Source organism: Gopherus evgoodei, chromosome 8 (genome assembly GCF_007399415.2).
Source record: "Gopherus evgoodei ecotype Sinaloan lineage chromosome 8, rGopEvg1_v1.p, whole genome shotgun sequence".
In the NCBI taxonomy this organism is placed as follows: Eukaryota; Metazoa; Chordata; order Testudines; family Testudinidae; genus Gopherus; species Gopherus evgoodei.
In genome coordinates, this window is record NC_044329.1 from 96,641,647 (window position 1) to 96,657,526 (window position 15,880).

Here is a 15,880-nt window from a genome sequence, read left to right on the forward strand (position 1 = left end):
CTTCAGTGGCTGGTCCAGCAGCCACAACAGTTTGCTATTTACAGCTAATCAATTATACTTTAGCTCATGCGGTAGAAGTCTGTATCTTTGATGTTGAAGATCCTAGGTTTGATTCCCTAATAAGGATCATGGAGTATGTAGGGAAAAAAGGGTACAGTTCATTACAAAGTAACAGCCCTGGAGGGACTTGAATTTCTCAGGACACAAGGATAAGCTTGTTTTAACAGGGGCAATGCATTCCCTAGTGGCTGCCTGAGAGATCGACAGCCTGGTACTCTCAGCTAAATGAATCTTCCTCTAGCCTTAGTGTTATGGGCCTCTGTTCATCAAGCTGAAGGCCCAAGGTTCAATCTCTCCGCTGTCAACCCTGGCATCTGTCTGCTGGAGGCCTTGGTCTGTTATGGACAGCTCCTCTCATCCAGAAGGATGCAGCACTTTATTAAACGATTTACAAACGGAGTCTCGGATATGCACTTTGTACATCCACTGACTTCGGTGTATATATGATGACATTATTTGTCCCATAATGTCTTTCATATGTGTATAATAGAGGCATTGGGAGTTATATGCGCATATCTAGGAGCAGAATTCTGTTCTGACATCCACAGGGTGGATCTTGCTTCTGGTATTCTGATCTTTTGAGTGTAGAACTCCCACTGATCTCAACAATAGATGTGCATTGCTGTAGGGAGGGAATAGTGCTTAGGGGTAGTGGTAGGGTGGCTAATGGAAATGAGGATACAAAAGTAAAAATTACTGTATCTGAGGCGGAAGTGAAACTCTAAAAGCTTAATGAGACAAATCAGGGGGGCTGGAAAATCTCCATCCAAGAATATTAAAGGAACTAGCATATGAAATTACAAACCCAATAGCAAGGATTTTTAATGAATCCATAAATTTGGGGGTCACACACCATGACTGGAGAATTGCGACTACAGTAAGTATTTTTAAGAAAGGAAAAATAAGTGATCTGGGAAACTACAGGCCCATTAGTTTGACCTCAATTGTATGCAAGGTCTTGGAACAAATTTTGAAGGAAAAAGTAGCTAAGCACATAGAGGTAAATAGTAACTGGGATAAAATACAACATGGTATTTACAAAAGGTAGATCGTGCCAGACCAACCTGATCTCTTTTGTTGTTAAGATAACTGATTATTTAGACAACTGAAAAGCAACAGATTTAATCTACCCGGATATAAGTAAGACATCTAGTACAGTTCCACATGGGAAATTATTAGTTAAATTGGAGAAGATGGGGATTAATGTGAAAACTGAAAGTGCGTATGGAACTGGTTAAAGGGGAGACTACAACAAGTCATTATGAAAGTTCAACTGTCAGGCTGGAGGAAGGTTACTAGTGAAGTTCCTCAGGGATCAGTCACTGGACCAGTCTTATTTATCAATTTCTTTAATGACCTGGGCACAAATAGTGGGAGTGTGCTAATAACATTTGCAGATGACACAAAGTTGGGAGGCTTTGCCGATGAGGAAGAAGACCAGAATATCATACAAGGAAAACTGGATGACCTTGAAAAGTAGAGTAATAGAAACTGGATGACATTTAATTGTGCAAAGTGCAAGGTCATGCACTTAGGAACTAACAACAATTTTTTGGGGGTATAAACTGGGGATTTATCAGGTGGAAGTGACAGAAGAGGAGAAAGACCTAGGTGTATTGGTTGATCACAGGGTGACTACGAGCCACTAATGTGATGCAGCTATGAAAAAAGCTAATGCAATCCTAGGATGCATCATGCAAGGTATTTCCAGTAGAAACAGAGAAGTAGTAGTACCATCATACAAAGCACTGCTAAGATGTCATCTGCAATACTGTGTGCAATTCTGGTCTTCCATGTTTAAGAAAGATGACATCAAACTGGAACAGGTGAAGAGAAGGACTATTAGGATGATCAGAGGAATGGGAAGCCTACCTTATGAGAAGAGACTCAAAGAGCTTGGCTTGTTTAGCCTAACCAAAAGGCTGAGGGTAGATAAGATTGCTCTCAGACGGATAAACACCAGGGAGGGAGAGGAGTTATTTAAGTGCCAGTGTTGACACAAGAACAAATGGATATAAAGTGTCCATCAACAAGTTTAGGCTTGAAATTAGATGAAGGTTTCTAATCATCAGAGGAGTGAAGTTCAGGAACAGCCTTCCAAAGGGAGCAGTGATAGCAAAAAACCTAACTGGCTTCAAGACTAAGCTTGATAAGTTTATGGAAGGGATGGTATGATGAGACTGCCTACGATGGCATGTAGCCAATCCGCAAATGCTAGTACCAAATATCTCCAATGACCAATGATGGGGCTATAGATGCGGAGGGCTCTGAGTTCTACAGAGAATTCTTCCCCACATGTCTGGCTGTTTGGTCTTACCCAAATGCTCAGGGTCCAACTGACTGCAATATTTGGAGTCAGGGAAGAATTTTCCTCTGGGGTATATTGGCAGAGATCCTGGGCGGGGGGCGGGGGGGTGTTTCACTTTCTTCTGCACTTCCTCTGTCACTTGCAGGTTTAAACCGGAGTAAATGGTGGATTCTCTGTAACCTAACATCTTTAAATTATGAACTGAGGACTTCAGTAACTCAGCCAGACATTATGAGTCTATTACAGAAGTGGGTAGGTGAGGTTCTGTGTCTTGCATTGTTCAGGAGATCAGACTAGATGGTCATGATGGTCTCTTCCGGCCTTAAAGCCTATGAGAACATGAGGAACACATTATTCTATTCAAATTGTAATTAGCAAAATATCATATATTTTTATTTATGTAAGAATTGGAGTCTACAAAAGAACTAAGCTGAGTGTAAAGAGATGAATCTAAAGTAAGAGATAATTTCCAAAACCTTCCAACTATAAGTGGATAACCTATGCACTTTTAAAAAGTGGTTGTGACCCACTAAGCAGTTCCAGCGGATGACCAGAAGCGCAAGCATTAACAGTAATGTAGCTCCTTAACATAGGGTGTACTGCAAAGGACGAGTCAGATAACAGCATGTTGCAACGTTTAAGTCAAAGCTGCAGCTCTGATTTTTCATGGCACACCATACTGCACCTTCCCGGTGCCACAGGAACAGACTAAATGATTATAGACATGCCCAGCTTAGAAAATAAAGGACCTTTAGGAACCACTGTCTTAAGCACAGTAATGTAAGACTTGGATCAGTGGCTTCCTTTATGACAAGGTTGCTCACACGACAATCACCCTCTTAGCACCTCTGAAGTCAATCACAAGGCTTTTTATAAGAGGAAGTGTAAAAAAGGATGATAGGGAAGAAAGCAGTATAAACATTTACACACACCTCTCTTAGTGGAATTCAGCTAAATGAATGTCAGTTAATGAATACTTCTGATAAATGACTGATTTCAGAGTCTGCTTTTATCTACAGATCCTGTATTTAGAGTTCAAGCCTTTTAAATTAATACATGAAAAAGGAATTAAACTCCTAATTATCATATTTCATTGCGGTTCATAACACTTTCATCAGACCTGTTAAATGAAGGAGTCAGTTCAGTGGAGGAAGCTAAACTATACAAATTTATGACAAGGGTGTATCAGGCTGACAGGTTGGTAGCACAACTCAGGAGATTTGTGGGGAGTAAAAAGTTCACATTTTGGACCAAACACTCTGGTTTGCAGGGTTTATTATATTTATACAATCACAAAAATAAATAAAGGTAATTTTGCAGCAACCAAAACTTGCTCTTTGCCTTAAGTTACAAGCATATGGAAATTCTAACACCCACAGACAAGCTGGAGGGTTTTTTCTTTTTGTGGGTTTCCCCCCCTTGTTTTCAAACATCCTAGCCTTTTCCCTTAATAAGCCCTCCTCTCCACTTGGCAGAAAGTTTATATGAAAGCCAGAACCACAAATTAAACCCTCTTCCTAGTTGCCCGTCTTCTTGGTGGGCTAGTGTGGTATCCTAGATCATCACTCAGCTTGTGGTCTGCCCAGGTTATGGCTGTAACATTGATTAAATAAAACTCTCAACTGTGAATTGAATAACAAGCATTTCATGAAAAATTTTGTGTTCAGCATACAAGTTGTTTAGTGGTGAAAACTGGGAAATTTTCACAGCTCTAGCTCAGTTCTGACGCCACTGAATACTGGGAGCACTAAGGGGTGAGAATAAGCTGGTGTTAGAGTGGAAATACCTCTTATAGATGAGCTACAACAAAGCTGAAGAGCTCACGGTCCTGGTACTTCTCCCTGCATGCATGTGGCTGGGGAGGAAGCAGAGAACGAGTGGAGACTTGGCTTTCCTCTGACTCTCTGGTCAGCAGAGTTGGGCTGGTGAGGGAGTGAGGGGGCTATGGTCCAGCAGCAGATCTCACACACTCAGGGAACAAGCTGGGGAGCAAGGAATGAATCCTGACTCTTTGAGGCAAGATTCCTTGTCAGGAGGTGCTTCTGGGGCATCATACCTACAAGTTGCCCTCTACCCAGGGCGAGTGCTATCTTAATGCTATCTGGGTCTGTATAGATATATGCAGAATGGTATGGAAGATAGATACTGAATATAAATAAGTCTTGAAATGAGTTAGAGTAATGCAATTTTATTTATACACCTTGCCCACTGGAAAGGTTCACCGCCTTTTTGCTGTACACACATATGGTGAAATAAAAACATGCAGTTCAGCCACATTTTCATTGCTCCTTTTCTTTGCAGCATTCAGATGAAGTGTAATGAACGTTTCATGTATTTCAAGCACTGCTTTGTTATGCTATAAGCATTCATTTCATACTTTGAATATTTCCTGTCAGACTTTCCTTGGATGATTTGGAGGGTGGGGGGTTGGTCAGAATGCTTTGGTTGTGAAGGATAATGGCTATAAGCAGTGAAAACTTAAGTCCTCCGTCAATCCTAAAGTATTAAATACTGCAGGTCACTGATGAGGCAAGATTCCCTACTTGGCCCCGGTAGTGGCTTCAGAACTGACCCTTACTGACTATCTCATATCATGTTGGTTGACTGTCAACATTCTTCAAAGCTGCCAAAACAGGGTGTCCTCGACGGAGTGCCAGCTAATGATAAGTAGGCTAAATTGTGAGCAGAGAGTGTATCCATTAACACTGGAAATTAAAAAAGTTGTGCAATAAAATCTGGACCACCACCTCATTTGACTTTGGACATGTATCTCACTGAAAGTATGGCAATACAGGAGAGAGACAAGTGCTTTCTTTACTAGACTGTTTAGATACTTTTTGCATAAGGGCCATGAAACTGGCTGGGAATGGAGTTAGATGCAGCAAGAGTTTTGGTTCTAGAGTGTTGAATTAAAATTCTATTCATTTTATTTTGTGTTAGAAATGAGAATCTGGGCTGCAATCTACTTGAAATGAAACAGGATGAAAAAATGCAGGATTCACAGCACACTTTAATAAATTTTGTGGCCAAGTATACCCACATGTTTCTTTGGAACCATATGAAACATGGACTCTAAGGCTCACTACAGACAACTGATTCCATCTTTCCCATAAATAAATAATAGCGTAAACTGTAACGGACATAAAATAGAATTTGCCTCAAATCAAACGTTCATTAGCTAATGTCTACTTCTAGACTGAAATGTCCTACTATAGTCACTCTGCAGAAAGGCACACTGAACGACTGCACCAAATCTCCACTTTACAGAACAAATTCTAGCATAACTTTACAACCTGACTTAAAGTCACCTGTGTGACCTAACTGAAGCCAATGGTATTTTAAGAGGTGTGAGTCTGTGGACAATTTGGCCCAGAGTCTATGCGCAGGTTTTTTCAAACAAAGTGAAATTATCACTGATCTTCTACTTTACCCCAAGCTAGCAAATTCATTGTTGTAAGTACTTACTGATGAGAAGTTAATTTCAGTTTGATCTCTGAGCTTGGGATGATTTCTCAAATGCTACTTTATAGCATGAGAAAAGCAGCTTTCCATATTCATACAATCCAACCCAAATGAGTCTCTAAACAACAACAAAGCTGCTTCTATTGTATCATGCCAAATGCAACTATCAATGAAAGAAAAATTTTCTCTGCAGCCTCCAGATATATCCTGGAAAAGAGGTGCTTTTAAGAATGTTAGAAGGCTGACATGAAGCACTTTTTAACTGTATTAATTTGCATTTCAACACGTGTTCAACTGAATTAGAGTAAAGTGGTATGGGACTGGGTTCAACATGTAAATGCCATAAGAGTGGCTCTTTGATTTCATCAGTGTCTCTTTAGGATATTGATCTGTGTTCTACGACACAAAAAGGAAAAAAAAGATGATAATCGTGCACAGCAATGAAATTACTGCAGGTTTCATGAGAGGAGAGAAAACGAGATGAAATACTAGAACAAGTATATCAAGAGGCAGAACTTTTAAGGAGACATTTACCTCAGTTAAAAAGAACAAAACGTTTTTCTTCCATGTATTATACCATAGCTAGAGTAAGGTCCTTCTAACAACATAACAGGTAAAAATGGAAGACGTTAGGTAACATTTTCAAGAGCGCCTAAGTGATGTAGGAGCCTCTTAGGAGCCTCAGAATCTATCTCATTGAATGTCAATGACACTTAGGCTCCTAAGTGCTTATGTCACTTTTAACAATGGGACTTAGGCCGGGTCTACACTACAGACCTATATCAGTACTACTATATTGCTCAGGAGTGTGAAAAATCCACACTTACGAGCGACACAATTATACCAACATACATTCCTCCCCCACCCACCGATGGAGACAGCGCTATGTTTTGGGAGAGAGTCTCCTGCCGGCATATCTACTGCCTTTCAGGGAGGTGAATTAACTACACTGATGGGAGAAGCTCTCCCGCCATTGGCAGAGGAGCGACTTCACTATAGCACTATGGCGGCTGTAGTGCTGTACATGAAGACAAGCCCTTCAGTTCCTAAGGCACTTTTGAACATTTTACCCATCCAGACAAACTAGAGAGTAACAAGCTCCAGATTCTTCATGTACTCCCTGAATTCAGTACACTTTGGGCTCAGCTGAGGCAAACTGCTCATGCAGACCCTCTGAATGGTATAATGCCTCCAGGGCCATGCAGGAAGCAGTGTGAGGTGCTTCTTCCTATACCTGCTGTATGGGTGCCAGTGAACCCTGGCTGCTGCATACAGAGACCCTTCCCTCACCCAGTCATGGACCTTCCAGATAGCACTGCACTCTCCTGCACCTACAGCCATATTATGTCTGTCCCGAGCAGCCTTGCTCAGGGAAGGGGGAAGGGAGCGCAGAGAGTTCCCTACATCCATCCCATCCCTACTTCAACCACACATATTATGAGGGGCCACAATTTGTTCCATTGTGGTTTTAAGCATTGAAAAGTTGATACATGGTATTTTTCTAAAAAAGCGTTTCTTTCATGTTTAATATCCAAGACCAGCCCTACTTAAATGGCAATGTTTACAAGTTCAGTCTAATCACTGCAGGGTTGAAAAACGTGTTCAATGAGTTGCTTCACATCTTTGTTTGGTCTTTTTTAATGCAATGAAGAACAAAGTGCATTTCACTACCTGTGGTGATATGAAGATACTTGCAGCTCAAAGCATGAAGAATGCATTAGAATGAAAACATTTGATTTGGGCATTAAATATTTTATTTGTTAGATAAAAATCTCCCCTCTATGGATTTTGCATGAGCAATGTATTCGGCACATGTTGGTAATCAGATGTCAGATTTTTCTTTTCTTTCTTCTTTTTTTTTTTTTTAAAGGCATGGCTAAATAAAAGTCAGAATAAAGCTAAAAATTAACAAATGAAAAGGAGAGTTAATGATCCGCTAATGGACAGCTATAGGCTCCATCTCTAGCCAGGGGCAGTTGAGAAGGAACTCAGGATGGTTAGCCCATGTGTGCTGACTAGCCTCGGGGCGCAGCACAAGAAGAGTGACAGTGCATGTTGTGGACCCAATAGACACTGCTACCAATGTTCTCCGATCAGCAGTGCAGGTATGCACACACATCTACACTGGACCACCCACAGGGACACTACTCAAAGAATAAACTGTTTTCCTCTTTAACAAGTCCAGTGTCTTCATGCGTACCTTGTTGCTGAGAGCTATTCCAACCTCCTTTTCCAAAGGCCATTGAAGGACATGGTCAGAAGAAGTCAATCCACTGTTTGAGTTTTCTGCTGGACAGACTCTACACCTATCGCTTTTTCTTATTTATGTGTGGAGAATCCGTGTAATGTTGGAGAGACTTCTTTCTGCTCCAACTACTCAGGCTGCGATGTATGCCTGGATGAAGATATCAACCAGCTCTGAATACAAACTGGATGGAGACAAGGACTAAATTTGGTGTTGGGAGAGTCATGATGGTTTTTTCTGCTCTCCTTCATATACTTTGCCTTTTACCCATCCGAAGATGAGACACATGATTTTCCCTTCTCTCCATTTTAAGCTCTCAGTTTTCTTCTTTATCTGGTTAGGATTTAATCTGGGAACTTCCAGAGAAGACCAGGAAGAGGGTCCTGTGATGGCTACAATACACTTGTTCACCTCTTTGCTGGATGTCTTGAAAAACAATTTCTTTCTTTGGGGTTCTGTTAGTTGTAGCAGGGCTAATAGCGTAAGCAGTTGCCTGAAACTGTGTCTTAGCAAAGGCTAAAGAAAAGAAATGAGGGGCAAGGGCTGTTTTGGAAGCAGCTGGCACCAAATATTTTTCTGTCTGCTGGCTCTGTCTGAGTGATAGCAACCATGAAACCCACTGGAGAAAATGGATGGCTCTAAATACAAAAGTAATTATTTGCATTAGCTTTAGTTTAGTGAAACTTAAATGGATGATTCTTCCTAAAGCAACCTACAGAATTTTAAACAATGAATTAAAACTTACTGTAGAAGACCTTGTTTTTCAGGGCTACAGAGCTGACCCTTTTGAACCTACATTACTCAAGCTATGCAAAATATATAACTTTAGAATTTATGGTGTGGAACAGAAAGAATATTAACAGGCAAGCAGAGGGGCTGTGCAACCCTCGGAAGGCTTTTAAAGATTTATTTTTTTTAAATGAAGGAATGTGTGCATGTGAGGGGTAGTACTCTTAATTGATACGCTTGTAGACTCTTTACAGAAATCCATGCAATATGATCCAAAATCTGTCCTCAATCTGGTTGCTCTGCTGTTGACTTCAGTGGGAGCAGAATTATCCCACTGCTATTTTATTTTGGTTTTTAAGACATTTCCCTCTCTGTGGGCACAACCCAACTGCCACTAAAAATAGTGGTGAGACTCCCCCTGACTACAGAGGTATTTGCATTGGGGTCTATGGTAGCTGTCTATGGCAAGTGTGGAACAATACAGTGAATATGATTTCTGTATGCACTTTATGTGAGCAGTTTTTTATTTTTTAAAGCCTGCAGTTTGGCTTTCAGCCTGGCATTCAGCAGATCAGAACTGCAGGGCTATGTTGATCTCCATGCTGAGAATGAACTCAGCATCAACCTGGAGGGATCAGGCATTGCAACTAATCAGATACAAGGATTCTGTTATAGTGGAGAAAAATACCCATTACTAAAAGTGAGAGAAAGAATAATTTTCCTGATTATTTTTAAGGAAAAAAGTACTATTGACAAGTCACCAGTGACATTCCAATAATTCATTAAAGTTTGTTTTACAAGAAGCATTAAGGCTCCAGAACTGACATATTTAGTGTTACTGAGGTTTGACACATTTTATATTATTCACTGTCATTGCTGCTTTTTGGGGTGGAAGTTGTGAAATGTGCTTCCTTAAGACTGAGCACTGCACAGTAAGGAGAACGGTTGTTGAGAAGCTGCAAAAGAATATCAACCAGACACAAATAATAACAGTAGAACATCAGAGTCAGAAGGATTCGGGGTGCCTAGCAGAGTCTAAATTAAAATGTGACCTAATAAACAGAGGAAACATATTAAAAAAAACATTCAGAACTGGCGGAACAGATTTCACAGTTTAGCCAATTCATCTCCAAACCTGGCAATCCTTTTGCAATAAATTATAATTGTTGTAAAACAGCACTGATAAGAGAAGCTAGACATCGTCATTCAATAGTCAGAAAAATGTTTTCAGATGTTGTGGCTAGAGATGAGCAGAATAAAGGTCCTCAAATCTGAAACCTTTCAAATTTCAGAGGGAGAGAAATAGTGATCCAGAATGCTAGACATCTCACCACATCACCTGACACCATGAGATTTTTAGAGTGTGATGCTGAAATTTCCTGAGAAAAGCTCTTAAGATTTTGATATCATTGAATATAAACACTAGCTCTATTCTGCCTTGAATCCTAAACTCTAACTCTGAACTCTAATCCAAATGGAATCCAGATCTGAGCACCACCATTTCCATCTTATCCCTATTCGTGACTTGTTTATTTACTAGTCAAGTATTCAATATAAACATTCAAAACATTAAAGGAAACAGTGACGTACCATAAAGAAGAGAGGCAGCAATAAAAACACACCAAATCAAAAAGCAATCTCATGGAATTGTTAAAGGGAAATGAGAATCTCTCTTATATATATATAGAAATCTGATATGAGAGAGATTTTTAATGCCCTCATAAGTGTGAAAGGGGCTTTAGATTATAAGCCCTACAGGGCAGACGTTACAAGCCTCTTTTCTGTGTTTAGACAGAATAAAGCACAATGGGGCCCCACTGTCAATCGGGGCCTCTCGATGCTACTACAATATATACACTTGCTACTAATAATTATAAGTAACATTTTTAGAAACATCAGAAAAAAATTCAGAATAACCAGGGATTGTCTCAGTTTCAATTATCTCCAGTGCTGGATGTCATCATTTCTTGATTCCAAGCACTAATGAAATAATTCTCTGTAGTAACAGAAGGTACAGAATTTCAATTGCCAAAGGGGCCATGAGATGCTAAGCTGTTGTTGTTGGGTTGTGTTTTTTGGGGGGCAGTGTTTGGGGGAAAGAGAAGGGCATTGTTTTTACCTCAAGCTCTTCCTTTTATATCTTCATCTATCTTTTCACATACAATCCCCTAGCTCAATTACTGACAGCAAATGCCTCTCTGGGCCCTTTTACAATGGAAACCAGCCGTGATGGCCCTTCCATGGGTTCAATTCCACACAGCCGTTACTTCTACTTAGAAACTGTCCCACCTCAGAGAATACTAGAACCTGCTCACAGCAGTGACCTTATGGCTTAGCCTTTCTCAATGGGACTTCTGTGCTTACGACTCCCTATTAAAACAATGCAGCAGTCTCACTGCAGTATTCTTAAAATTCACAGCCATGGGCCTGCTTTCTAATAAAGCTGAATAGCTGTCTTCGGAAACAAGCTTTAGAAATAAAAGTAGAAAAAGAAGCAGCAAATTAAGATTTGAGTCCTACTGCATCTCTTCTCTCCATGTAATACTACCACCTTCTCAGAAGCATGCCAATGAAAATACAGACAGCTCTGAAAAAACTTTTATAACTCAAGAAGTGGTTAATAGTTTGAGTGGCTGCTGTGTTCATAGATTTCCAGTCCTGCTTCGAGAGTATCAGTGCTTCAGGAGGACTGCCTGTCAGTTTTACTGTGTGTACTTTTTAGGGGTAGAGAGAAGTGGTCACAGAAAAATTATAGTACTTCAAAGTGACTGTTTCGTTTTGCAGGACGATTTGAAATCCCGCAATCTAAAATGATGAGCTGGACAGACACTATGAGTCAGGTACTTCAGAGTGTTCTGTTATCATGAAAACATCAATAAACAAAACGACGTTAAAAGCACACAGATAAAAATGAAAGTAAAGCTGCAGGCACCCCCTAGTGGGTCATGACTCATGACCCATGGATTGAAAGCCTCTGCTACAGCGAAATAAGCCCCAGTGCTGCATGCAGCGGGCTCTATTACAGCATCCCCCTAACTAAAGCAATTTTTAATGGTATAAAGATCTCCCTCCAGGACAGTAGAGACAAATGCTACTCTTATTTTGTGAAACCATGGCATTTAACTACAAAGAAGATGCACCATTCATTTGCGGAGATCTCTAGTCGATTGTTCAAAGACTGAGTCTTTACATTCTAGACATCTGCACTAATTACTTGAAAATGAAAATCCTTGTAAACATGGATTATTATAATATTCCAAATTAGCAGCAGGTAAGAACTTACCATTTTCTGGCTGGTCCTTAATATCAGCTTCACTTGGCTGGCTGGGACTTTCAGATTGACTTGAATCTGAAAAACATAAAATACAGCCAAAAATTACAGGGTCTGCTGTGGAAAGTAGATCACAGGCGCCAGACTTCCTTAAAAGGTTGAAAGTACAAGCTAAGGACAGGAATGTTGCACTAGGACATAACAATGCTAGGAGGCCAGTGCCCTGGTCATATTTATGCTAAGAAGAAACTGTATCTTGTTTACATCATTGCATGGAGTGTTCAGTCTTTGCATTAGCATAAATTAGGCTTAGAGAAATATTCTCTTCAGAGGAAGCCTGATTTAAACTGCTTTTCTACATTTTTTTATAATGCAGTTTGTATGTTGCATACAAACCTGAGACTTAATGCAGAGTCAAAACATATTTTTAAACTGGCATATAACAGTAACTAGCTATAAAAGTGATGCTAACTAACATGTTCTGATTACTGTCTATATGTTACAGAAAAAGAAATTCACAATACAGATAGAAGACCTGATTCTCATCATGCTTCACTGCGGGTACATTGGGGTAGCAGACTGAAATAAATGGCATTATTCCTCATTTACATGGTTTAAAGCGAGATCAGATGCTGAACCAACGGCTTCAGAACATGCACCAATAATGAGTTCTACAGGTTCCTACTTAGAAGTCGCCAATTATCCTACTAATATATCTGCCTGAAACAATAAAATGACCCGTAAGATCATATCTGTTGATGTAGGTTTGTTAATCTATATTCACTTTCTTTTGTACTAAAAAGGTGCTTTTACTTAAAAAATAAGGATTTTTAGCAAAAGCTTTGGGTAAACAAGATTTTTGTTTCATAATTATTTTTAACTGTCTGCTCTTCAAATGGGAAAAAATGCTTTATATGTGTAAAAAATATTTTCTAAAGAAAAACTCAACCTCTTAACTAGGTTTTCTTAGGATCAGCGGAAACATTACAGAGTTAAAAGAAATCACACTTGATCAATTTTGGGCAAAAGAACAATTTGAGATAAATTTAAACCTTTAAAAAAGTTTTAACTCTAAACACACTTAAGGAATGAAACCATTTGTTACTGTATTAAAAAAAAATCTACATTTGTGGTAAACCTATTTCCTCACTTCATCTTGACTGTGCAAGGTTTAGAATTAGCTGTCTGAAACTAGACTACATTTCAGTACGAAGTCAATGCAAGATCAAAAGGTCATGACACTTAACCGTGATTAAATTGAAAATCTTACTTCTATTGCAATAGAGTGATAACACCACCCTTTCTATTTCTTTGAGGTATTAATAGCACTGAAAGAAGCAGCACTACTGGAGACCTTGGGTCAAGCAATGCTAATTTATTGCTTTTAAAAGGCCCCTGCTTTTAAGCAAATGAAGATTTTAATTACCACTGAGTACTATAAAGAAAATGCCTATTTTAAATATTTTTTAAAAATTTACCTGCTACCCTATCCATTAACTATTGTGAAAAAGCTTAAAGGACAGTTCCGTATAAATTAAACACTACATCTAATAAAAGGTGCACACAACATAATTTTCGTCAAATTTGTAATATGAACATTAAAAATGTTTAGAATCCAGGGTAGATATCTGCAGTTAAAATCAACGTGAAGTTCAGCTAAAAAAACTGGCAATGTGATATCCCACAACATTACTGTCTATCTCTAAGAACTATCTTCTCCTCCAGCTTCTAAATGTATTATTTTAAACACTTCCTAAAGGAAGCTTGACAAAGATCTTAAATTTAAACTTTGTCGCTAACATTTTATTTTAAATATCAACGTTGTGGGTTAGCACTATCTCTAAACTCAGATCCTGGTTAGCAGATAGTCCATATAAGCCCATCCTCAGCATTGCCATATTCTGGACACCATATTTTGACAGAAGTTTTATGTTTTTGGTACCACAAAGGTTAAAAATCCAGTCAATATTCAAGGATTAAATCAACATATTTCATTGAATAGGACATGCATTATGTTTCTTTTTCCCCACCAAGTCATTATTCAATCACTATTTGACCTTTACAACTAAAATTATGTTAAAATGTAGTAAAAATATTTATTTTTTAAAAACAGACAGTAAAGAAATATGGAAATAAGATGAATAACTAAAAAAATATTTTAAAATTCATTTAGATGGCAGCAGAAATGGTCGATCACTAATACATGCAAGGATGCCAAGCTACGAGCTGGCACACTTCTGATACCCAGTGTGGCACCTTCGCTCTTCATTGATGCTCCATATCCTGTACTCGGCACAGAAACTCAGACTTTCTCTCTGGATGCTGAGATACAAAGAATGCATTTTTGTATATGTTTAGCGCTGCGCTCCAGACACCAGAATTAGTGGCAAGACAGACAGTGAGCCCAGAACGTTTGTTAGCATATTGAGTCTTGACTTTTTTTTTTCACATTTAGCTACAAATCCTATTTTTCTGCAACCCTCTCCTCATGTAAAAAATACCCCAAAAAACTATAGTGTTTGCAAACGGGCGAAGGAAAATAAAATGCAGTAAAATGTGTTTTTAAAAATACAGTGATACAGATCATCTAAGGCTCCCAAAAATACTAACTGGGCAAAAGTCTGCTCAAAATTGTCATGCAAGGTACCGTTTCATGGAAACCCCTGAAAAGAACACTGAAAAAGGCACTTAACCAAAATGTTTCTATGCAGAATTTTGTTTCCCTGATTTTATTCAGGTGCTGCAGATGATCTGGCACATATAAACGTGCCACCACACAATTAAAGGATTGGCAAAATTCAGTGCCATTGTATTTTATAAACTTGTCGAGGACTGCACAGTTTTTGTTCACAGTCCACCTCACTTTTTCCTAAGTTGGCAATAGCTTGCACAATTTTTCATTTTGATTAAGGTAACTTTAAAACCCCAGCTTTCTGAATGTTTCATGTTTTGTGGGTTCTGATATTGTGGGAGGGATGTCAGTCCTGCTGAGTCCGTTAGCCAAACAGGTGACTAGAGAAACAAATTAATTTTTGTCCATACATAATAGATATAAATGAAAGACTGTTTTATAAGTATTTGCATGAAATCAATAAAATCACTTATTATAAAGCAGTTTAACAATGCATTGGATATTCTCTTTATGTATTGGATAGATGCTTCACACAATACACTATATACACTTTATGCCTTTTTCTTTTAGCAGTGACACTGTCAGTTAAATTCTACCACCTGCAATAATTAAAGCCAGTGAAAAACATATAAAACAAAATATACAGTAGATGGGAGCCCCTCTTGAATCCAGGGACCCCTGCGGCAACAAGTTTCATTGGTGCTTGAAGCTAGGGCTGATAGGAAGCCAAAGAATCTGTATATTACAATAAAGTGCATGTTATTAAGGGGTGTATTTAAATGATTTCAGATGGAGTTGGAAACATTATAGTGAGGAAACACTATTAGGATTGCTGATTTTTTTTTAAATTCAGGAGTTTAGTTTAAGGAAGCTTAACTTTGAATAGCGCAGCATTTTTTAGGTTAAAAAAAGCCCACCAATAGAATTTTAACCCTAAAGTAGCTAGAGTTTGCATGCATGAGAGTACACTTGGGTTACTTGACTAGCGGGGCTCAGACGGGGCTGATATCAATAATCATTACAGGGAAACAGAATAAAAGGAATTTTGAAGCTATATTATTCTGTATCTCCTGGAGCCAACTATTAGTGAGGGTGAAAAAAGACAAAATGGGCCAGATTTTCTGAAGCAGCCTCTGATATTGCAGATCAGACCCTTAAAAACATGCTATCCCA

The 15,880-nt window shown here is 38.9% G+C and overlaps 1 protein-coding gene across 6 annotated transcripts in view; it reads right to left on the minus strand.

The window, feature by feature from the left end:
- The window catches only part of NFIA (nuclear factor I A), a 305,892-nt gene that overhangs the window by 120,504 nt on the left and 169,508 nt on the right, over positions 1–15,880 (minus strand). For all 6 annotated transcript variants that reach the window (XM_030572277.1, XM_030572278.1, XM_030572276.1 and 3 more), the window contains exon 3: positions 12,088–12,153. In XM_030572277.1, the coding sequence (XP_030428137.1) occupies positions 12,088–12,153 (66 nt within the window). The remainder of the gene's footprint in view (positions 1–12,087; positions 12,154–15,880) is intronic.